The 24,100-nt window shown below is 44.5% G+C and overlaps 1 protein-coding gene across 3 annotated transcripts; it reads left to right on the top strand.

Moving 5' to 3' along the window:
• The first annotated feature begins 1,209 nt into the window (after positions 1 to 1,209).
• LOC118422854 (myosin-16-like) lies at positions 1,210 to 24,100 on the top strand. Of its 3 annotated transcripts, XM_035830667.1 has the most exons (41): positions 1,210 to 1,354; positions 1,955 to 2,080; positions 2,500 to 2,643; positions 3,160 to 3,316; positions 4,116 to 4,143; positions 5,032 to 5,137; positions 5,643 to 5,735; positions 6,114 to 6,177; positions 6,361 to 6,459; positions 7,126 to 7,208; positions 7,653 to 7,812; positions 8,330 to 8,598; positions 8,806 to 8,976; positions 9,436 to 9,612; positions 9,966 to 10,098; positions 10,414 to 10,475; positions 10,861 to 11,066; positions 11,244 to 11,364; positions 11,858 to 11,994; positions 12,417 to 12,498; positions 14,073 to 14,246; positions 14,508 to 14,716; positions 14,914 to 15,037; positions 15,310 to 15,396; positions 15,839 to 15,984; positions 16,273 to 16,363; positions 16,591 to 16,806; positions 17,125 to 17,298; positions 17,560 to 17,741; positions 17,953 to 18,040; positions 18,356 to 18,618; positions 18,858 to 18,963; positions 19,346 to 19,499; positions 19,798 to 20,038; positions 20,306 to 20,492; positions 20,803 to 20,955; positions 21,490 to 21,672; positions 21,953 to 22,123; positions 22,541 to 22,741; positions 23,120 to 23,281; positions 23,802 to 24,100. In XM_035830667.1, the coding sequence occupies exons 1-41, from the start codon at positions 1,289 to 1,291 to the stop codon at positions 23,820 to 23,822; spliced, it is 5,817 nt and encodes a 1,938-aa protein (XP_035686560.1). In that variant the 5' UTR covers positions 1,210 to 1,288; the 3' UTR covers positions 23,823 to 24,100. The 3 variants fall into 3 exon arrangements, with proteins under 3 accessions (XP_035686560.1, XP_035686561.1, XP_035686562.1); XM_035830668.1 differs by lacking the exons at positions 23,120 to 23,281; positions 23,802 to 24,100 and adding an exon at positions 22,991 to 23,062; XM_035830669.1 differs by lacking the exons at positions 14,508 to 14,716; positions 14,914 to 15,037.

Raw genomic sequence — 24,100 nt, 5'->3', positions numbered from 1 at the left:
TTAGTTTTGCCGTCAGACTGGTTTTGGAGGACGCCCTACATCGGCGTGCAGATGCCGTGTTTAACGATCATCGAGAGACCGAAATTGGATTTGTCTCACCATTAAGCTCGGTTTTGTTTCCTCAAATAATTGGAAAAAAATGCATGACATAGAGGTATATTCTAAAAAGGCGCAAAGACACACAAATGTAAGAAAAAAGTTCTACAGTTGAATGATTTGTAGATTTTTTGGTCGTTCAGCGGTCGCTCAGTGGAAAAAGAAACTTTACGAGACGCAGCGGGCGGACTGTATAAAGGCATGATGTACGTGACGTGAAGCTACTCCGGCCGCGCCTTGAATCAAGTGACAGAAATATTCAAGAGAAAACAGACGTTAATGAGAGACGCAGAAATGACGGAATACGATCCGTAGATGGTTTTGATGAGAGAAGAATGTGCAACTGTCCAATTTTTAACATTCGACAGTGCGTTAGAAAACAATGACCAGCCACGTTTGTCCCCACCAAGCCTAAATTCAAACATAAAACCTGAGTTTGGCCCAGCCCTTCAAATTGGTACAACCTTGGCAACCACTCCCAAGGACGATCCTTAACTGTAACCTTCCCCATTTCAGTTTTTACTATTTTTCGTCCTTCTCGAATTCCCCTTCTACCAATAACGGATGAGAAGTAAAAGGACGGGTCACAGCAAACACGTTGGCGCACAGTTTAATTTTTTCTCTGGCCCAGCTATGGTTTTGAAATCTTGTCCTGTTAGCTATAATCATGGGACGGCCTTCCTTTTTGGAAAGTTCAAGTCAAACCCGCCCTTGACCAAAAGTAGGACATTTATAAAACTGGTACTTCGTTTCCTTTACTTCACACAGCTTAATGCGAGGTAAGTTTTGCATGTACGCAAGAGCGCTCCAGTTTTTCAAATACGTTCGCTTGTATGTTTTACGATAGTTCGTACTTACAAATCCATGATATTGGTCACTTGGTATCTTGTTTGTATTATTTCAATGTAGGTCTATTCTCCGTGAATTCGTAATATACAGATGCACGGATTTATAAGCTGAATTTTAAAAGATGGCTCTTTGTACATGAAATCCGTTCAGCAATCTGTCAAATGGTTGTTTGCTCTTCACCGGCACTCTCTAGTGGAATAAGGGTTTGCTGATAACAATCATAACCCCTGTATATTGATATTAAAACGACAAACATACTTTTAGCTGTTGTTGAGCGTTCCAAACCTCCCGTGCTTCATCCGACTCTCGGCATCTGAGTGGGCCCCATCCGTCAGCACCAACCATGGCGAAGGAAGAGTTCGAACATTTCGAGCGTTACCTGTATGGTGACAAGAAGGAAGTCCTGAAGGTGAGAGCTGGTGTATATTTATGACTTGTTAAAGACAACGAAGGAGAATTGTTGCAAAACAAACCATCTTATAAATGCTTTGTAACTGCATTTGTACCAATAAGGTGAAGGTAAATTATTTGTGGTCCCAAACAGGCACCTTGAGCAGCGACACCTGTCCTGCAGTACAATGCGAACCAGGCAGAATTGTTCTGAGGAAGGTGACAGACGGTTAATCCCCCTTTCCACTAGGACGGCGATCGTGCTGCGCTCTCACTGCGAACTGCATAGGATATGTGTAACCTTCACTTTCAAACTGGGTATATCATACAAAACGAACAAGCGTGATTGAGAAGACACACAAACACACAAAGTGTTACAAGATCCGTTTCTTTACGATACGACGTTTCTTTCGTTGAGCGATGTGTCAAATTTTCGGTCGCAGAGAGAGTGCAGTGAGAGCGCCGTCCTAGTTCAGTTCAGTTCAGATGGAAATGGGTATCACTGAAACGTTGCAATGGTTGTGTAAAACGAGTCTCTTTATTCCTTTATTCGAACTTGAACCTTGTCCACGTGGAGGCCCCTGTTTAACGAATAAACATGAACTCTGCCCATACGTAGATCCGGTCGCAGGCGTTTGATGCGAAGAAGTCGTGTTTCGTGGCAGACGACAAGGACGTGTGGATCGATGGCGAGATTCAGGCCACCAAGGACAAGATGGTCACCATCAAGACGTCCACTGGGAAGGTAAGACATAGATATATTTGTACTTTGTGTAATAGTCGTTGCCATACATTATACCATGTACAAATGTCGTGCAATGAAGTTCTTCTACATTGCCTGAAGTCCACACGAATTTTCTGGTTCTCTGACATTTTCAACAACAACAAAAAGGAAAACAATATTAAAACAGGGGTGGGGTAAGAAGTTGCATTTGACTTCATTTGTATGCTCATTCCCTAAGGTCTACCTTGACCCGCCGCCGTGTCTGTATGGATGTGTGTATCTTATACTTACATGAATTTTAAAACTTCCATTGCTTTTTTTTGCTGTCTGTACATTGTTATGTGACCAGAAATAAAACAAGTTACTTCATGATATTTTGCGTTCAACCTTCATACTGTACAAGTGGTATTTGATGACGTCACTTGTTTTTGTGCACACAGACTGTGACGGTGAAGGAGGACCTGGTGCAGCAGATGAACCCTCCGAAGTTCTCCTTCTGTGAGGACATGGCCAACATGACGTACCTGAACGAAGCCTCCATCCTCAACAACATGAAGCAGCGCTACTACCACCAGCTCATCTACGTGAGTACATGTATTAAGTTAGTAGTTTATTTATCAATTATCTATCTATTTAGTCATCAATTCATTTATTATCAGCCTAAAGGTGGGTTCACACATGCCTGTATTGTATTGTATTTTCCTAGACGTACTCTGGTCTGTTCTGCGTGATCAACCCGTACAAGCGGCTGCCGATCTACAGTAACTGTAACGTTACAGTAATACCACACAGTAACATAACAGTAACAGTATTCTTTCCATTTCCAGACGTACTCTGGTCTGTTCTGCGTGGTGATCAACCCGTACAAGCGGCTGCCAATCTACAGTAACTGTACAGTAATGCCACACAGTAACTATGTCCTTTTCATCCCAGACGTACTCTTGTCTGTTCTGCGTGGTGATCAACCCGTACGCGCGCCTGCCCATCTACAGTAACTGTACAGTAATACCGCACAGTGACATAACAGTAACACTAACCAAGGACGTTACATCAGCTGATGTAACGTCCTTGCACTAACACACTATTCTTTCCATTTCAAGACGTACTCTGGCCTGTTCTGCGTGGTGATCAACCCGTACAAGCGGCTGCCGATCTACGGCGCGGACGTGGTGGCGCTGTACAAGGGGAAGCGGAAGACCGAGGTGCCGCCGCATCTTTTCGCGGTCTCCGACAACGCCTACACCAACATGCTGCAGAGTAAGAATCCGTTTCAACTAGACAACGATCTGTGGGCTATCACGCAGGGACCAAAATGGAATTTTTGTGACCATTGGTTTCACAATAGACCTATCCCATGGCCCAGCCCACCTCCGCCAAAATGTAGCCCACCTCCGTAGAAATGCAAAATAGAAACATGAATACAAATAGTTGACGGACATGCAGCCATTTTTTCATCGGTCGAACCTCTAATTGCCGTGCTAATTGTGACTGACAGTCAGGATCCGTCTATTTCAATATGATGCAAGATGTACAAGTATGGCTTAAAAGACAACAGAACACAAAAATAGTATTTTGTCTATGAATTTGTTTAAGGGAACTGTGATAGCTGTGGTCGCAGTGTGGTTACATATTCTAGAAGTGTTAGGACCAAGTCCTCACTATCACACTGCATGGAAAGAGTGTCAAACTTTTCCCCAACCCCGCCAGAATAAATGAATATGATTCAGATAAAGTTTAAAATGATTGTCGACTGTGTTCTATCTTATCTCATTGCCAGGGCAGTTAAAGTTTATTTATTTGCAAGTTTGACAATGGACAGTTATAAACCATATTCTACTGTAATAGTAGAGTTGGCTATTTCTAAACAGGTTGGGTTTGACTTCTTTTTTGGAAGCAAAGGGATACGAAAAGCCCCACCTTTTCTAAAACTTGTGGGTTCTGCGAAAATAGAGAACACCTCACAACCTGATTGAACAATGGAACATGGATTTTGGTCATCACATGACTGCGCTTTTACTTGATTTTCTGTTTTAAATCGTATATTATTTTCCTACAGACAGCGAGAGCCAGTCCATGCTCATCACGTAAGTTTTGCAATCATGTATAATGAATGATATACAACCCAGGTAGTAGCAGAGTCCTCCCCAGAGGATGGAATAACGGAGGCCCTCCACTTTACTCCTAGCCCAGCTCTACATACTACTTTTGAAATTTAGTCTGTTTCTTCAAGGAGCTTTTATCAGTGGTTTCTTCCTTATTTTCTTGGTTAGTTCCAGTGGGCATTGTCTGCAAGAACTTGTAAATGGGTGATGATCAAAACAATAGTTGTTTTGCCACTTCACAACAAAGGAATCACTATAACACATTATACCTGAGTATTTCACACCCTTTGTCATTGCAAAATGAACCCATTTTCATGAAAGCGCAGCGCGTTGGTTCGGATTATTTTTGCCAGCCCCCCCACTATACTAAAAAATTCTGGGAAGAACCCTGAGTAGCGGTAGAAAGGAAGGCATGAGATCCTACCCTCCAAGCAGAGATTAGGCTCCGGCTGTTTTTTTAAAGGTTTTTTAGTCGTTTTTATCGTTTTTTTAATTTTGTATTTCATCCTGCTGTGTTAAAACCTAAAGTTTGGCTGGCGTACTTCATGAAAAATGACAAAACAGAAAGCCCGATAAAAACGACTAAAAAAACGTAAAAAAAACCCAGCCGGAGCCTAACCTCTGCTTGGAGAGTAATGAGATCCAGGTAGAGTAGCTTCGGGCGTTCCACAAGGGAACGTCATGGGACCATTACTCTTTCTTTCGTGAATAAACGACTTTTCGGACAGGATAATCGAAGATAAAGAGAGGTTCAATTTCAATTTTGTTCATCAGGTAAAGGATCTCAGTTTCTTAAACTAGCATGTTCTATTAACACGTTGGCATATTGTGCACAGAACATTGTTGCAAAAAATTGGTTCCCCTCAACAGTGGCGAGTCTGGTGCTGGTAAGACGGAGAACACTAAGAAGGTTATCGCCTACTTCGCCAACGTCGCGGCTCTCACGACTAGCAAGCCAGCCAAGAGCGAGAAGAAGGTACGAAGAAAGTAGGCAAAAGTATGCAATAATTTTCATGCAAGCATAGAAAAGAATAAGCATAGAAAATAATAAAAAAAACAGCAAGGAAAGAAGTGTTAAATCTTAACAATCCTAAAATGTGGACTGCGGCACTTTGCCGGCGTCGATGCGTCCTAAATTGAATGTGTGTTACCCTTGTCTTTCTAATAGGAATATCCTGCAAAACCTACAAGTAACTGTTATGACTAAAACGACAACAAAACACAGAAAGCGTAAAATCACTTTTTTTATCGATGAAATTCGTTGACCGCTCTGTCAAATCGCCACCAACGTAATGCAGCTTCAGTGAGATCCCCCCACCCAGACCTTATGTCAGTATGCACATCTCGGGCATTGTAGGTAGTTTGAAGGATATTTGTGTTTATCAGTGTTGTGTTCTTCATCACCAGGATACTTTTTGTTGAAACATAACGTAAATACACCAGATTTCATCAATTCACAAACAGCTTTCTTCTAACTGCAGGCGACTCTGGAGGATCAGGTCGTGCAGACTAACCCCGTTCTGGAGTCCTTCGGTAACGCCAAGACCGTCAGGAACAACAACTCTTCCCGTTTCGTAAGTACTTGTATCACCTCGACTAGAATAGGACGATCATTGAATGTTTACATTATTACTATGTGACTCTGAGGCACGCTGTTTGAATAGCCACCGCCATTTTGGTAGGGTGAATAGATCCAGGATGGCGCTATTGTAACTCAAGGATTCTACGAAATGAATCATTCATAGGCTGATGCATTTTTTTCAATATGCAAAAGTGTCAAAGTTGATGGGAATAAATCAGACACTATTTCATCATTGGTTAGACGAGGACATCGAACGTCTGTGACTGCAGACACAATATATGTAGTTTGGACCTGAGTTGTACGTTCCTGGTAAAATAAATAAAATGAAGTGGACAGCCAGGGTGCTGATGTCTGTTTATTTGCCTTGTAGGGCAAGTTCATCCGAATTCACTTTGGCTCCAACGGAAAGCTGGCTGGTGCGGACATTGAGAATTGTGAGTGTTTGAATCAGTTAGATTAAGATGTTTGAGTGTTTGAGTGAATTCAGAACTTAATGTTTTGTAGAGAGGACAATGTTCCCCTTTTTCTCTCAGAACGCTCGACGTTGCTTGATAATAATCTAGAGTTTTGAAATGAAACTGACTTCACATGTCGACGTCCTTGTTTTGCACATCTAGACCTTCTCGAGAAGTCTCGCGTGATTTCCCAACAAAGTGCGGAGCGTGCGTACCACATCTTCCTCCAGCTGACGTCCAATGCGTTTCCGCAGCTCACCGGTAGGTGGAGATTTCTGTAGCACCTGGTGTCAAACGGTGTACGAGCACTAGACTCCTTCACCGGCCTTTCTTTTTTTCCTCCCTAGGTCAGAAACATCATGATTGAGACCAGCCCAATTGCTCACTATGAGTGAGGACTAACTGACCCAATAGGCGAAGCAGGGGTTACGAGGGCTGCTCGGGAGATTCCCTACCCCTATTTTGGCCGGAATGGTTTGATCCGCTCGGGTGGATGTTCGCACATGTGGCGGTTTCTTTAACGTGCATAGGGTATGGCTCTCCCCACACACGGGACCTCCATTTAACGTCCTATCCGAGGGACGAGGCATTTCTAGGGGCATTGGCAATGATTTTTAGGTCGATTTTCAACTGAGAGAATACGCCGTGAAGGAAATATGCCGCGAAATGAAAAAATGCCGGGAAAGGAATATATGCCGGGAAGCTTGTACTCGCCCCCCAGTACCTCTTCACCGGCCTTTCTGGGGGCATTGGCACTGATTTTTATGTCGATTTTCAACAGTTGAAAATCGACCTAAAAATCTGTGCCAATGCCCCCAGAAAGGCCGGTGAAGGAGGCTATGTGAGCACACGGTCCACACCTTTTCAATTTCTTCAAAGTTTTCATCCACCCGGATCTTTTCTGACCGTTTGCCTTTAATTTTTCAGAACAACTGCTGCTGGTCCCGGATGCTAAGCAGTACTACTACTGCTCCCAGGGCCATACGGATATTCCTGGTGTGGACGATGCGGTGCGTATAGAGACATATAAAGAAAAATGACACAATCGTTTAAATAGCAGATTTATTGTATACCTTATGAATGCAGTGTTACCCAAAGAGGCAAGGCATTTTTATCGCACAATGTTCAAATGTTCAAAATTCATTCTAATTATAAATGACACATAACGACTCATTTGGGAATCGCAGAAAGCAAATAGAAATCGTCTAGAAATCTTTTAGGCAGTCTCAGAAGTTGAGACATTAATTTTTGTAAAGATATAATTTGTACGTTATATTTACCAAATCTGTCTGGCCCAAGGGCTACAGAAGCAGAGATGGGTGCTGCCCTATACACCGTATTGTGATCGTATGCTTGATGAAGGGAAAATGAAAGAAGAAAGCCTGAAGTTTTTTTGGTGACGCCTTAGATGTGGAGGTATTATCAATACAGGTTCTACGTCACACTTTCTACAGGAGGAGATGCGGCTGACGGATGAGGCCTTCGACATCCTGGGCTTCTCCCAGACGGAGAAGAATGACGTGTACCGTCTGACGGCCGGCATCATGCACTTCGGCAACATGAAGTTCAAGCAGAGGCCGCGCGAGGAGCAGGCCGAGTGCGACGGAATGGAGCGTAGGTTCCCTACTGTTTGTCTGTTTTTCTAAAATTCATGCGCTCTGTGATGTAGGGAATTTCATTTTCATTGTCATTTTCTGATAAAAGATCAAAGTCATGCAGCTCATGCTAATGATCTGTGATTCAAGTGCCATTTTGTACATAAAAAGGATATTCCAGAACAAAAATCATAACACAGACTCAAGAAATAGAGGTACAAAATTACATAGAACACAAAATACCCTAGACAAGCAACCGTAAATACCAGTTCTAAATAATTTTTGAGAGACAATAGAAATCAACGCTCGTCTAGATCTGTATCGTAAACAGCTAAACTACGTCCCAACGGCACAACGCTTTTCTCTCCGTCGTTTAGCCTTCATCATGTTCCACGAAGATGATGAAGCCGTGCGGAATTGTTGGGAAAGGATACATGGCAAAGTCCAGTCGCAGTCCCTCTAGTTTCCAGCCCAGAACAAACGTATCTAGCTAAACGTTACAGCTCAGTTTCACTGTACGTGTACGGCTGTTTCAGATGCTGAGAAAACGTCGCACTTGTTCGGCGTGTCCAGTGCGGAGATGACAAAAGCTCTGCTGAAGCCTCGAGTGAAGGTTGGGAACGAGTACGTGGTGAAGGGGCAGACTATGGAGCAGTGCTTTTACTCCGTGGGCGCACTCTGCAAGGCCATCTACAACCGGCTCTTCTCCTGGCTGGTCAAGCGGCTCAACACCACACTGGACACCAAGATGCAGAGGCAATACTTCATCGGGGTGCTGGACATCGCAGGCTTCGAGATCTTCGAGGTCATTCATTTTGTTATCACTATTGTCATTACTCTTACATTGGTATCAGTAGTTTGCCAACTGGGGTAGTTGATAATGCCGCACGGTCAGGGCAACGCACGGGACAGCTAGAGGCAATGCCGATGATACCACGCTGAAATGTATTAGGAGATTACAACTAACAAATATTCTAAGATTAGATCTCTCTCCCTCTCTCTCGCCTCATAGCTGAACAGCTTCGAGCAACTGTGCATCAACTTCACAAACGAGAAGCTGCAGCAGTTCTTCAACCACCACATGTTCGTGCTGGAGCAGGAGGAGTACAAGAGGGAAGGGATCCACTGGGAGTTCATCGACTTTGGTATGGACTTGGAGGCGTGTATCTCGCTGATTGAAAAGGTGAGGCAATCCACGGGTGTCCTCATCGATGTTTCACATGTCTGTCCAGGTACTTGCTCCTCCCACTACATGTAGCCAGGTAGTTCAGTATTTAGCTACTGCTTCAGTAGATCTTATGATACTCGCGAAGGCACGTAGGTAGGTCGTTAAATGTGTCTAGTACAAATTATGATTGTTCATTTTCTATTGTCCGTTCCTACATCCATCAATAAAATGAATGAATGGATGGATGAATGCGGTAAGATTTTACAGTCAATTGTGACTACATAGCCTGTCGTATTAGTTAATCAAACACAGCACAGGTTCGGAAGAAGGCTAGATTCAATCTGGAGCTTTACAGTGCATATGTGATTCCTAGCCAATCATGTTCACTCACATCTTATTAGGACCAGGCGTTCTGCCATGGTGAGTATACATGGATTGGATAAACTGAATTGTGTTTCATCTTCGTTTCTCAAGCCGTTGGGTATCATGTCCATCCTGGAAGAAGAGTGCATGTTCCCCAAAGCCACGGACATGACATTCAAGTCCAAGCTGTACGACAACCACGAGGGAAAGACCTCCAACTTCCAGAAACCCAAGCCTGGCAAGAGGAAGTTCGAGGCTCACTTCGCCATCGGCCACTATGCAGGCGTGGTAAGATAGAGTGTCTGTTTGTTTGTGCCTTTACTTATTCATGCAAAACCCAATGGTATTAGATAACCATAACCATAGCTATACAGAAAGTTGTAAAATTGGTTAAGTTGAAAGTTGGAATAAATGTTCATCTGTCAGACTCTATCTATCGCCCGCCACTCTTTCGATGAAGGTACTATTGGTTTGCTAACTTGTTTGGATCGGTTAGTTTTCTACTTCGTATTCCATTTGGGAATATCTAGTCATGTTCGGTACATCTTACAAAACCATTCTATATATACATGTAGGCATATATGATGTTGACTGATCACATGCAACACTTAATGCACGGCATGTCATTCTCCATACGACAGGTTCCCTACAACGTGGTTGGTTGGCTGGAGAAGAACAAGGATCCAGTCAACGAGACAGTCGTGGAGTGTTTCAAGAAATCGGCCCTGGCCCTGATGGTGGACCTGTTCGCTGATTACGCCAGCGCAGACTCAGGTTAGCGGGAGCTCTACTTGGCACGCGTGTTTTGATATGCAAACATTTTCGACAGGGATGAACTTTTTGTTTATATATCGCCAACTCTTATAATTACCCAGAGTAACCGAAGACCCCACCACTAAAAAAAGAAAAGTGAATTCAAAGAGATCTACTGATCATCAATAGTCTCTGCAGTATACTAGTATACCTACTTAATATATCCAGGTCTTCATCAGCCCCGATATATTCATTTTTAAAGGCGATGGTCTTAAATCGGGGTTTTGGGTTCTCGTTGTCCAAACTGTGAATAACTTTACCTTTTCTGATTCACAGCACCAAAGAAAGGAAAAGGCAAGAAAAGTGCCGCCTTCCAGACAGTTTCTGCATTGCACCGAGTATGTTACCTTTGTCGTTTCGTTAACTTCGATGAACAATCTCATCACCGACCTTTTCCGATGTAGTAATATTAAAAATATCAATATTATTTAATCTATAGGTAACGTCTCACCAAGCCAATTGCCTTTATAAGGGCGTCATGGAGTAACGATAAGCACCAGGCATAAACAGAGACAAAGGAGATAAAGTTAGTCAAGTTTGACCGCATTCTTCTTGTAGCAACACCACCATGGGGGGAATGGGAAACACCGCGATTCTTTAAGCCATATGAAGGCAGCTAACAAGCCAAAGATGGTACAAAACTTCGATCGCGTGTGTAAAACACTTTACTTTCATACCAACCTGATGAAGATATTCACGCACTGTGATATCATACATATCTAGGAACAACTGAACAAGTTGATGGCCACCCTGAGGAACACCTTCCCTCACTTCGTGCGCTGCATCATCCCCAATGAGACCAAGTCTGCCTTCGTCATCGACTCGGTGTTGGTGATGCACCAGCTGACGTGTAACGGTGTATTGGAGGGCATCAGGATCTGTAGGAAGGGATATCCCAACAGGCTGCCTTACGGAGAGTTTAAGCAAAGGTTTGCTGACCTAATCTGCTAGCTGCGATATCTAGTAGCAGACGAAATCTTCACGCGGCAGGTGCTTTACCTAAAAGCATTAAATTTCTCATTCTTCGAGTATCGTGTATTGCCCGTGTTGAATTCTGGACAGAAACACCGCCAAAATGAGCACTTTCTTATTCCTACACCCTCCAGGTACCAGATCTTGGCTCCACAGGTTTTGAAAGGCGGCTTCATGGAGGCCAAAGAGATCAGCAGGCGGATTATTGAGTCCATAGACCTGGAGAAAACCAAGTACGCCATAGGACACACGAAGGTAGGGTGCCGTAAGCAAACTAATACAGGGCACTTGTTTGTGCGCCGTCAGGGATAATTTTTGTAACGGATTTGCTCAATGTAAGGCCATAATTTACCACTTCTAGACATTGGACAATATTGATGGTATCATGACAGATAAAGATGATTATGCCAGGATATAGCAGTGAACAGTTGTTTTGAAGGCTTGCAGGTCGCATTTGCGAGAGAAACACCTGTCTGGTGGCAGTTTTATTCTAATTTGGTAATCCATGAAAGGAAGCTTTTGCTATAGACGAACTTTGAAATGTATACAATGTAACTATGTGAGCTAGAGTTGAACGTAGTATTATTAATCATGATAAAAAGCGTGGTAAGTATTGTAAGTTAATCAGTGCAGTCATGTACATCACCTTCAGATATCTGCTGACCCGTACCCTTCTATAGCTGTGTTTTCCTGATAAAGAACATGAAAAGTCTTTAACTACATCTTAGAATCCATTTATCTTGTACAGGTGTTCTTTAAGGCCGCCGTATTGGGTTACCTGGAGGACTTACGTGACGATCGTCTAAGTCAGATCATCAAGAACATCCAGGCCCGCGCGAGGGGGAGGTTCATGAGGGGCAAGTTCCATAAGATGGTGGAACAAAGGTATGAATAATTTTCAAGGAGCTTGCTTTGCGTCTTCAAGTCTATGTCTACTAGCTGAGTCAACATTCCTTTCTGGAAATAACAACTGATACGGGGCTACAAAATTTTCTTTGATGTTTATTGTGATACCTGAAATGTACATGCCCTTTAAACGTGATATTTCGAGTACATTTATCTATTACTGTAGTCTATACTCTAGACTATGGAATACTCACGATAAAATAACATTGTTGGCCTCTTTGTTTGCTTGAATCACACACTCAACTAGTTGCCTTATGGTATAACACCAGGTCTTACAATCATAATCACATTCAGAATGCATGTACTAGGGAGGCCATGCACACTGAAGCGAAACACCCGTATACACTGTGGTATGTCAGTTACATATATCATGAAGTCCTACTGCACGTATCTGGTTGCAGGGAAGCCATGCACACTCTGCAGCGGAACATCCGAAAGTGGCTTGGGCTGAGGGAATGGATGTGGTGGAAGCTGTACACCAAGGTAGGTAACGCTTTCCTCAGTATTGGATATAGTATATCACTGCAGTAGTGATCGTAGTGCTCACATAGTTTGTTTCATACGTTGCTCGGGATTAAATCTTATTCTTTACCCTATTGAGGCAGAATCGAGCTATGTCCAGTATCAGGGTGAAGTGCACGAAGTTAGGGTGTACGAAGTTGTACGAAGTTGTACTAAGTTACAACCGTTTCCCACTGGCTTTGAGGCTATATCAGGAGTCACAGATGACGTCAAAACATTTATTGGATGACGTAATCTAACCAAGTTGTCCTAAGTTGTGCAAAGTTACGTGACGTCATCTAACTTCGGACAGTGGGCAGGGTAGGTCAACAAGTGTGCGAAGTTGTCCTAAGTTGTGCAAAGTTACGTGACGTCATCTAACTTTGGACAGTGGGCAGGGTAGGTCAACAAGTGTGCGAAGTTGTCCTAAGTTGTGCAAAGTTACGTGACGTCATCTAATTTTGGACAGGAGGCAGGGTAGGTCAACAAGTGTGCGAAGTTGTCCTAAGTTGTGCAAAGTTACGTGACGTCATCTAACTTTGGACAGTGGGCAGGGTAGGTCAACAAGTGTGCGAAGTTGTCCTAAGTTGTGCAAAGTTACGTGACGTCATCTAACTTTGGACAGTGGGCAGGGTAGGTCAACAAGTGTGCGAAGTTGTCCTAAGTTGTGCAAAGTTACGTGAAGTCATCTAACTTTGGACAGTGGGCAGGGTAGGTCAACAAGTGTGCGAAGTTGTCCTAAGTTGTGCAAAGTTACGTGACGTCATCTAACTTTGGACAGTGGGCAGGGTAGGTCAACAAGTGTGCGAAGTTGTCCTAAGTTAATTAATATATAGTAAAAACGTATATATGTGTAAATAAGATACACACCACTCACGCATATATATGAATAAAATATAGATGCACATTAATCAGCACAAAATCAATGTTCATGCATTGTAAAAAATTCATTTATTTCAAGTCTTTTTGTCTTTTATTTCTCCTCTTAACGTTCGTTTGAACAATGCACACAATAATTATAATGACGTCATAACTTCGGACAACTTCGGACAACTCCGTACACCCCCCAGCTGACTGTCCAAAGTTAAGATGACGTCATGGTTATGGTGACGTCATAACTTCGGACAACTTCGGACAACTACGTACACCCCCGGCTGACTGTCCAAAGTTAGGATGACGTCATGGTTAGCGTGACGTCATAACTTCGGACAACTACGGACAACTTTGGACAACTTTGGACAACTTCTGACATCTAACTTAACTTAGGACAACTTCGGGCATTTCACCCTGATACTGGACATGGGTGGCAGAATCGGGCCCATAAGATCTGGAGGTTGACTGGTTGCTTCGAGGGAGCTGCAGAAGTTAGGACCTGGGCTAACGATAAAGAATCGGATCACAAAGACATATATTTTTTTGGGGTCAGGATTGGAGCTAGAGGGTTATTGGAAGCTAACAACTATGGTTAGGGCTAGGGTTATGGTTAGAAGGAGCTTCAGATGGCTGGGTTAACGATACAGCTCTTGATCACCATAAATTTCTTGTGTACTCCTCAGATCAAGCCGCTACTCCAGGGCGCCCGCCAGGAGGAGGAACTGCAGAGGAAGCTGTCGGAGATGAAGGACATCGAGGAGCGACTGGCCAATGAGGAGCGGCTTCGCAAAGAGCTGCAGGAGAAGTGCGTGACTCTCACTCAAGAGAAGAACGACCTGGTCGTCCAGCTGCAAGCGGTAAGGGCTGGGTTTCGTCTTAAAATCCAGGTGATATCTGCAATTTACTAGAATCTGGCCAACATGCTGGACAAAAAATTGTGGAAATCCTATGGCTTCCTCTCAGAGGATGAACTGAACTGCTCTGAGCTACCATCATTGTGTCTCGTACGTTTTTCAATAGACAAATAAAAAGGATGACTGAAAGGTCGAAATATGCAATTGCAGCACACATTATTTTTTCAAATTGTAAAATGAAGAGATCGAGATCTCATTCCTCAGGAGCAAGATGTCGTCTCCGACTCGGAGGAGCGCAATGCCATGCTGATCAAGGGCAAAGCGGACCTGGAGGCGCAGCTGGAGGAGATCAAAGAGAATCTGGAGGAGGAATCGGAGGCCGTCGCCACCCTTAACGGCAAGAAACGGAAACTTGAGACGGAGTGCAGCGAACTCAAGAAAGACGTTGAAGACCTGGAACGCAACCTCGCTAGGTATCGGCTGGTATTCGCCTGCAAGATATTTGTTATATTTTGTGACTGATTTTCCCCGTGTCTAGTGACACTTTGGGCAGCACTTAGTCTACTATTTTGTGACTATGTCTATGAAAAGTCACTCACAGACCGATTTGAGTCTGTCATGAATATAGAAACAAACTGATATAATTTTTGCGTTTGCCTTTCGTTATCAGGTCTGAGAAGGACAAGCGGGCTGTGGAGAACCGTGTGCGGGCCATGTCGGACGAGCTGGTGGAAGCCGAGGAGAACATGAAGAGGCTCGCACGAGACAAGAAGAAACTCGAGGAGCTGCAAGCGGTGAGAAACATCTACATCTCTGCCGATTACGATTGCAACCAGCGGTTTGTAGTCCCCCCCCCCCCCCAAAAAAAAAAAAGAACAAACAAGGCCGTGAGCCACTTGAATGATTTGCACTTGGGTTTCACTGTACTGGATTGTAACATTGAGACGCGACTTCACCTTTGACTTGAAAACATGACTGTATGGTGTTGTTTTCGATAGAATGTGTCAGTGTAGGTTCTTCTGGACTAATTCTTATGTCTTAAGCTTCAACTTGATTTACCTTTCAGCAAACCCTCGATGACCTCCAATCTGAGGAAGACAAGGTCAACCACCTCACCAAGAACAAGGTCAAGTTAGAGCAGCAGATTGACGAGGTGAGAAATGTCATCAGTTTCGTTTCCACCACCTGTATGATGTTCAGAACATAAAGAAGTACAGATTGGCATGGGAGTTTGTATAAACAACTTAACGTAACAACCGTATGGCGGCTTCGAAAAGGTGTCTTTTGACACCTGACATACCCTCCAGTGTGGAGAATCCTAATAAATAAAAAATAAATAAAAAACTACCCAAATGTTCGAACTCCACCTGAAAATCACTATGTAATTAGTAGGAAAACATGTACTGTGGGGTTATCAATGATTTTTCCTATAATGTGCTGCAGCGAGTATGAGCCACATAGCCAGTTACTAATACAAATGTATAGGTGACAATGCTCTATATAGTACTCTAGTACTGTAGTAGTTCAGTGAGCACTGAAATAGGACGAAAAACAGAGATAAACAGCTATATGCATAAATCTGACATTTTTCACAGTTGGAGAGCCTGGTGGACACCGAGAAGAAGGTCAAACTGGACTTGGAACGCACCAAGAAGAAGCTGGAGGCCGACCTGCGTCAGACGCTGGACACCCTGGGGGAAACGGAGAGGGCTAAAGTCGAGCTGGAGGAGAAACTCAAGAAGTATGTGGTGCATCAATATATTGCAATATGATGTTCCGATAACTACTCAGTAGATAGTCTCATCGGGTTAGTAGGTCATGAAATCCTTTTTTCCACAAACAGGGATTTCGAAAGTACCAGAGATACCATCGTGAAGACGGAATGACCGCTGCCTCTGCTACAGATAATGATACCTATTTGGGCTACATTTTTTAAGCATGAGCTGTGGTAATGTGTCTGTTTCGTTACAACGAATAACTAAAACGCGCTTCGCGCATGAAAACTGACATACGTTTTTCTTACAAACAGACGTGACTTCGAGCTGAATGCCGTCCAGACGAGACTGGAGGACGAGCAGAGCCTCGTGGCGCAACTGCAGAAGAAGATAAAAGAACAACAGGTGATAATTCTTATATGTTTACGTGTGTATCTGTCCTTACATGCTGCCCATGCAAGGGCATGATGTCAATGTAAGCACCTGATGTCCATGCAATTAAAGGAGACTATAGTGTCTAAGGAAGGACAGGGGATACAATCCTTGATCAGTTGGGTGTTTTGTCTACTGGCTTATTGTTAATCACAATAATTAATGTGATCGTTATAATAAGAATCTTGATCTCTTTCCAGGGGCGCATCGAAGAGCTGGAGGAGGAGCTTGAAAGCGAGCGCAACGCGCGTGCGCGTGCGGAGAAGGCCCGGCACGACATGCAGCGAGAGCTGGACGACATCGGAGACCGTCTGGAGGAGCACAGCGGCGCGACCCAGCAGCAAGCAGAGGTGGCCAAACGGCAGGAGACCGAAATCATCAAGCTCCGCAGGGAGCTGGAGGAGGTCCATGCGGCGGTAAGTGGAATTACAGCTGGAGGAGATCCATGCGGCGGTAATTGGTACTACAGTTGTAAGAGGTCCACGCGGTAGTAAGTGTTATTGCAGCGTAGTTAGATTGAAGGATGATTGTGCAGCAAAAAAAGTTTGCTATAGCACGTAAATTAATCAGCCTTGTTAAGTTACACTGCACTAAACAAACACTTTCTCGGAACTTCTATCATTCTGTGTCGAATGGGCAAAATATATCAACTAAAAGGATTGATTATATGAATGTATTTTCTAATCAGCTTTATCTACGACTTACGACCTGTACATGTGTTTACCGTTGCCCAGGCGGACAACAACGTGGCGGCGACGCGGAAGAAGCACACGGAGCAGGTGGCCGAGATGAACACGCTGATCGAGAACTTACAGCGCGTCAAGGCCAAGCTGGAGAAGGAAAAGAACTCCCTCCGCATCGAGGTAGACGACATGTCCGGGAACATGGAGCAAGTCACCAAACAAAAGGTACGTCATATCCGGGAACATGGAGCAGGTCACCGGTAACGGTACCAGCTCACCAAACAAATTAAAGGTACGTCATTTCCGGGAACATGGAGCTGGTCACCAAACAAAAGGTACGTGATTTCCGGGAACATGAAGCAAGTCACAGAACAAAAGGTGTGAAAACAGGTAACATAATATCTCTATAGAAACGCGATAACCTAACTAGATCTTGTAGCAACCTATGGAAAGGAAATGGCTTATTTTGAGTATCTTTCACCACAGGTGAACCTTGAGAAGCGGTGTCGTCAGCTCGAGGAGGGGATGAACGAGGCGAACATCCGCGCGGACGAGCTGGCCCGCCAGATGCAGGAGGTGTCCGCGCTCAAGTCCCGCCTGCTATCCGAGAACAGCGACGCCGTGCGGCACCTGGAGGAATCGGAGACGCAGTGCAACCAGCTCAGCAGGTAGGGCGGTTCGGTTGGAGAGTTCAATGATATTTTTGACCAACATTGTCATCGGTATAAGATAGTTTTAAGTGCTCATGTAGTAGCCAGTGGACAAAGGGTCGACATGTAAAGTAAATGTGCTGGCCAGACCTGTTGGCTGCTAGAAGGCAATGAAAGTAAACAAAGTAAAGGTAGGAGTACAACACTGTGTGATATTGTGTTTTGTCAGGACCAAGAGCATGCTGCTACAGCAAATTGAAGAACTGAAGCGCCAACTGGAAGAGGAGATCAAAGCCAAAAACCACATGAACCATCAGGTAAATACACATATGATTAAGGAACTTATTTACCTTATTCCCAAGAAGTCAGTGGAGGGAAGGAGATGACAATTGATTTTTATCCAATTCTGTAGCTATCATCAGCCTCGGGTTTGAAAAGCCTGGTTTGATAAACTGGTTCTTATGTGCTATCTCTTTCTTTGGAACTTCGTGGATAGATAGAAACAGACATAGAAATTCAAGTCTTCGTGCGTGGCCATAACAACAGGCTTTCCATCACGTATCTAGCTCTGGCATCGGCCTCTGGTCTCAAACCCTGACTTCAAAACCGATATTCCGTTTCTATCTACGTAGCTACGAGCGGCCCAGCACGACTGCGACACCTACCGCGAGCAGCTGGAGGAGGAGCAGGAGGGCAAGTCTGAAATGCAGCGGTCCCTCTCCAAGGCGCACACCGAGGTGGCCACCTGGCGCTCCAAGTACGAGACGGACGCCATCCAGAGGACTGAGGAGCTGGAGGAGGCGAAGAAGAAGCTGGCTACTCGTCTTCAGGAGATGGAGGAAAGAGTCGAGATATCAAACTCCAAGTGTAGTAGTCTAGAAAAGACGAAGAACAGGTTTGTACTCATATCCCTCAAATTGTGGGAAGTTGAGCTGAGCATTTCAATAGGGAGCACAAAACTGGCTTGTGCTTACTTTTGCCTTGGATCCTGGTAGTCATTAAATGGTGGGATACAGCAGATGATGAGGATAATGAGTATGCGGATGGTAATGATTATGAAGACAGTAGACAGAAAAGATAAAGGCATTACAATGTCTTAGGCAAGAATTGCTCAAAGTCAAAAGTTTATTACAGGCTCGCTGCGGAGGTGGAGGACATGATGATAGAACTGGAGAAAGCCAACAGCGTGGCGGCCCACCTCGAGAAGAAACAGCGTATGGTTGACAGGATCATCGCAGAGGTAGGATCTACTGTCAGCCAGTCAGTCAATCAATCAATCGATCGATCAATCAATTAATCAATAAATCAACCAACCAGCCAATCAACCAATCATTAGTGCTTATTCTGTAAACATTTACTTCATCTGAAGACTATGTACTGGTGAAGCCAGACCATGGTTGGGAGCAAGGCCATCTGTAATTGAAATTGGTCGGTACTGTTGCCTACTAGTCTTTAAACGTCGTTTGCCCCAGCCGACCTAATTTTTGCCGAATCAAAGTTGCAGAAAAATGATGTCAGTGAACTGGAACTAGAATACGAATTTAAGATGGAAAGTGGTGGGATATCGTGAAAAGGTCCTGACTGTGTGACATGGGCTTCAAAACCTCTGTTGTCGTGTTTAGTGGCGGACGAAGTGCGAAGAGGTCAACTTGGAGCTGGAGGACTCGAAGAAGGAGATCAGGATCTACATGGCGGAGAACATGCGTCTCAAGACGGCTCACGAAGACGCACTAGGCGCGCTGGAGGAACTTAAGAAAGAAAACAAGCAACTCAGCGGTGAGTCGTTTTGCAAAGTCTGTCGCAAGGTCCCAAAATAATCGCTCGTACGGAATCGTTATGGAAAAGTATAATTATAGAGCATACTTTGTATTACGTTTTTTTCGTATGTTAGCCTAAAGTCTTCTGTCCTAAAAAGGATGAAATGTAGATATCAATATGGCAAAACGTATACAACGTATTACGTTACGGTTTTCATAGCTTTCTTGCTTATGTCAAGCCTTTCCAGTCTTAGGAGCACCAAATTGTTTTTGAGTAAAATATAAAATATATCGCTAACTATTCTACTATCTTTAAGATGATCTTCACGACGTGAACGACCTCCTTGCGGAGCACGCTAAGAACGTGCACGAGCTGGAGAAGCAGAAGCGCCAGATGTCTGCGGAGATGGAGGACCTGAGGACGGCTCTGGAGGAGGCTGAGGGCGCGCTGGAGGTGGAGGAGGCGAAGGTTCTCCGCACCAACCTGGAACTCTCTCAGCTCAAGGCAGACATCGACAGGCGACTCGCAGAGAAGGAGGAGGAGTTCGAGACGTCAAGGTACGTTTCTGACAGAAAATAAAGGGACCACAAGAGTTCAACAGTTGGCTACTTTGAAAATTCAATATGAGAGCACGAATGGAAGTAGAGTGTGAGATCTAGAGGGATATTTGGACATTATCACTGGGAATTTTAAATCTGGGGACATTTACTCAAGAAGAATAGTAAGGAAGGCACAATGGGTGTTCGTGATAACTTTGACATAGGGCCTTAGCCACCAAAACAAATGGGTTAAGCAATTCTCCATTTGCAATGCATCGTGAGCAGAAAGAACCACCAGAGGGCCATCGAAAGTCTTCAGTCCACACTTGAAGTGGAGGCTAAGGGTCGCGCCGAGGCCGTCCGCGCCAAGAAGAAGATAGAGGCAGACCTGAACGAAGTCGAGGTGCAGCTGGACGCCGCCAACAAGGCGAACGCCGAGGCTAGGAAGCAGCTGGCTAAGTATCAAAACCAGGTAAGGGCTTTGAGGAATCATATGGGACACATAGGAAGATGAAACGTAAGACTTACCTCTTTTTTAGGTGGCACAAATAGTAAATATTCGTCGGCATGGTGTGCACAGTAGAATTGGAGGAACAAAAACTGAAAATATACCAATATCGAGTAAAACTTCACAACATATGGTCAATGTTACACACCTCTAAGTAGGATAGTGGTGAATTTGTCCTACAATCGACAACTGTCTTGCGGTCGATTCTGCCACATAGCCACGCTGAAAAACGCATGTTAGTTCGGTTTTACGTTTTTCTCTTCTTCCTGCAAAGGTCCGTGAGATGCAGGTGATCATCGACGACGAGCAGCGCATGCGCGAGGAGATGCGCGAGTCGCTGTCGTCACTAGAGAGACGCTGCAACATGCTGCAGCAGGAGCTGAACGAGACCAGGATGGCGCTGGAGCTGGCCGAGCGGAACAGAAAGGTTCAAGTTCAAATCATTTGTCAACATTGCCGTTTTTTTTTTCTTAATGTGTCTCCTGAGTTATTTGAGTATTGCAGAGGACAGGAGAGTGCAGGGAATGGTCGAGCGGAACAGAAAGGTTTATAACTTTGATCCACAGTTTACTACCGCTTGTCTCGGTGTGTGTGCGGTTGTATTTGAATATTGTAAAGTGACAGGGTGTGAAGAGGAAGATGGTACCGGTGCAGTTGGTGATTGACAGGTAGTCAACTCAAACTCCGCTGTCCATGGCTGTAACTGGCACCTCCCCGCGGGGGCCGGCGGATGTTTGGTGGGCTGCTATAAGCGAGATTTAATCAGGCTAATTGGCAGGATGGGAAGATTGGATTGGCCCGGATTCATAGATGATACCACAGGCTGGCAGGATGCATAGATAGAGTTAAAAACAAATTTTCAATAATGAATGGAAAAGTAATTCACAATTGACACAGAAACTCTGAATGTTTCGAGGAGGTATGGGATATTCGACGTAATGCCCTAAACCTTTGCCCCCAGATCGCGGAGGCGGACGCGCACGAGGCGATGGACCGGGTGGGGGAGCTCAGCACGCAGAACTCGGCGCTCATCACGGCCAAAAGGAAGTCAGACAGCGAGATTCAGCAGCTGCAGAACGAGCTGGAGGAGCTTTCCAGCCAGGCCAGGGACATGGAGGAGAAGGCCAAGAAAGCCATCTCGGAGGTGAGTCTCCATTGTCATGGAGGTCATGGAAGCAGAGTTTGGTTTAGTACTGTCGACAAATGAAAGAAAGGACGTGCAAAAGTTTATGGAATGAGGAATTCTAAGTTATTACGTGTGTGTGTGTGTGTGTATGTGTGTGTGTGTGTCTGTGTGTGCGTGTGTGTGCACGTACGAGTGTTTCTGCAATGCAGTTCTTGTATGTTCTGCTAGAGGGCGCTTGCTGTAGTAAGGGGTGAAGTCTGCCATCGCTGATTACCGCTCCTCTGTTTATCTGTAATAGGCCGCGCGCATGGCTGACGACCTCCGTCAGGAACAAGACAAGAACGCTCATCTTGAGAAGGTGAAGAAGAATCTTGAGGAGAATCTCCGAGACTTCCAGCGCCGCCTGGACGAGGCGGAGACGATCGCGTTGAAGGCCGGGAAACGCCACCTGCAGAAACTGGAGACTAGGGTAAGGCAGTACACCTACAGAAGCTGGGGTACACTTATCGACAAGAATTGTGTTTTGTTCAGAGTGAGTATATCGGCCCTATTAGTCTTGTCTTCCAAGTCACCAACGAAAGGTAGTGGATGCTACCTGCAAACGTCTGACTGGTTCCAAAATTAATCTAGATGCTTGAGTACAATACAGATGCGTTATTATTCTTGGCTCGTCTGCAAAGAATTAGTTCAGAATTAGTCTTAATTAGGATTAGTTCAGAATTTGCCTTCAGAATAAGTTTAGAATAGTTATAAAATTTTGTTCGGAAACTCAAGTGATGAGGGGTCGTGACATATAAACACTTACAGGGCAACGCGCACGTACGTGTCCAAACTGGGGAGTATATCACTCTAGCGAGATGTTACTCAAAGTTCTCTTCCAACCCAGGTGCGTGACCTGGAGGCAGAGCTGGACGCTGAGCAGAGGCGCCACCAGGAGACCCTGAAGAACCTGAGGAAGAACGAGCGCCGTCTTAAGGAGATGACCTTCCAGTCAGACGAGGACCGTAAGAACCAGGAACGTCTCCAGGAGTTGGTGGAGAAACTGCAGTTGAAGATCAAGACGTACAAGAGGCAGTCTGAGGAATCGGTAAGTTGAAATCATACGGTATTCAAAAAGGTAAAAGAGGTCTATGAGTCATCTTTCGTAGGGGGTTTCAAATGTCACACCCTGTTTACGAGATGGCTAACGTTCTTTCTGATGTCATATATTTATGGGACAGACGGATAACGTTTTAACCGACGTCATGTATTGTTAATTGAGAAGTTGGCTAACTTTACGCATGATGTCAAATCCTGTTGAATTAGGAGCCTGTACCTGACGTCATGTCCTGTTTAGGAGGAGATGGCTAACGTTGTACTTGACGCCATGTCCTGTTTAGGAGGAGATGGCTAACGTTTTACCCGACGTCATATCCTGTTTAGGAAGAGATGGCTAACGTTTTACCGCACGTCATATCCTGTTTAGGAGGAGATGGCTAACGTGAACTTGGCGAAGTACCGGAAGACGGTGCACGAGTTGGAGGACGCGTCTGAGCGCGCGGAGATCTCTGAAAGCGCCCTGGCCAAGCTGCGCACCAAGTTCCAGGCCGGACAGTCCGCACACACCAGCGGCACCAAGGTTCCTAAGGTACACATGTAGAAAGCATAATGTCTTGTAAAAAATCCCCCATTTTCAACGTACCCACAGATAAAAATACAAAGCATACTTATCAACAGAATTCTCACCAGCTTATGGCTAACTCTAGACCGAAGCTTTTAAAACGAATTCAGAGAATACATTCATCCGAACAGAAAAGCAAGTCAAGTTATAACGCTTTCTTTCTGATGAAGGGACTCTTCGTCACAAAAGGTGACAATAACATTAGTTCTACAACTAAGTGTGTAAATTTTCATACATATAGAACTAGTACGAGGAAAAATTCTCCTGTACACAACCACACTCGTCTTACCTGCGAACGTTTCTGTAGTCTATCTAGCCGCGAGAAGTAACTCCAGTCATTTCAGTCCTGTGCCAGATAAAAGCTTGCCATGTAAGAAAAACTTGAACTTGGTTGCAAGGAATGTTTTTTTTACGTTTGCCAGCCTGATGAATCTATTCATCAGTATTTCCTACCTATTCTCTTTTCTATACCGACCCTCCATTGCAGAAGCCATTTGAGGAGTCCTAGAGGCTGGTCGAAGTCTGAACGGAAATGGACCAACGGAAAAGGAAGTCGACATACACACGAAACTATAAGCGCCCTCTGGATTCACGGATTTGGAAGCCAGTGCCTTTAAGCTGAAGAATTTCGCTAGAGCGACCGATATGGCCATGTAGCATTCGTTCCGCAAACGTCTCAATTTCCCGTTTTATCTTGGTGCTTTGTGATTTCTTTGATTTCATATCTTAGGACTTTATTATCTCAGCACTGGAAGAAATGAATAAAGCTTTCATTGTGTGAATATC

This window comes from Branchiostoma floridae, chromosome 9, assembly GCF_000003815.2.
Source record: "Branchiostoma floridae strain S238N-H82 chromosome 9, Bfl_VNyyK, whole genome shotgun sequence".
Lineage (NCBI taxonomy): Eukaryota > Metazoa > Chordata > Leptocardii > Amphioxiformes > Branchiostomatidae > Branchiostoma > Branchiostoma floridae.
Note: the sequence above shows the minus strand (reverse complement) of the source record. Positions and strands in the feature narration are given on the sequence as shown.

Excerpts from the sequence above, each read along its gene's own strand:
- LOC118422854 (XM_035830667.1), top strand. The coding sequence starts at position 1,289 with ATGGCGAAGGAAGAGTTCGAACATTTCGAGCGTTACCTGTATGGTGAC. Across the intron at positions 1,355-1,954 it reads ACAAGAAGGAAGTCCTGAAG|ATCCGGTCGCAGGCGTTTGA; the intron begins GTGAGAGCTGGT and ends GCCCATACGTAG. Across the intron at positions 22,124-22,540 it reads TGCAGAAACTGGAGACTAGG|GTGCGTGACCTGGAGGCAGA; the intron begins GTAAGGCAGTAC and ends CTTCCAACCCAG.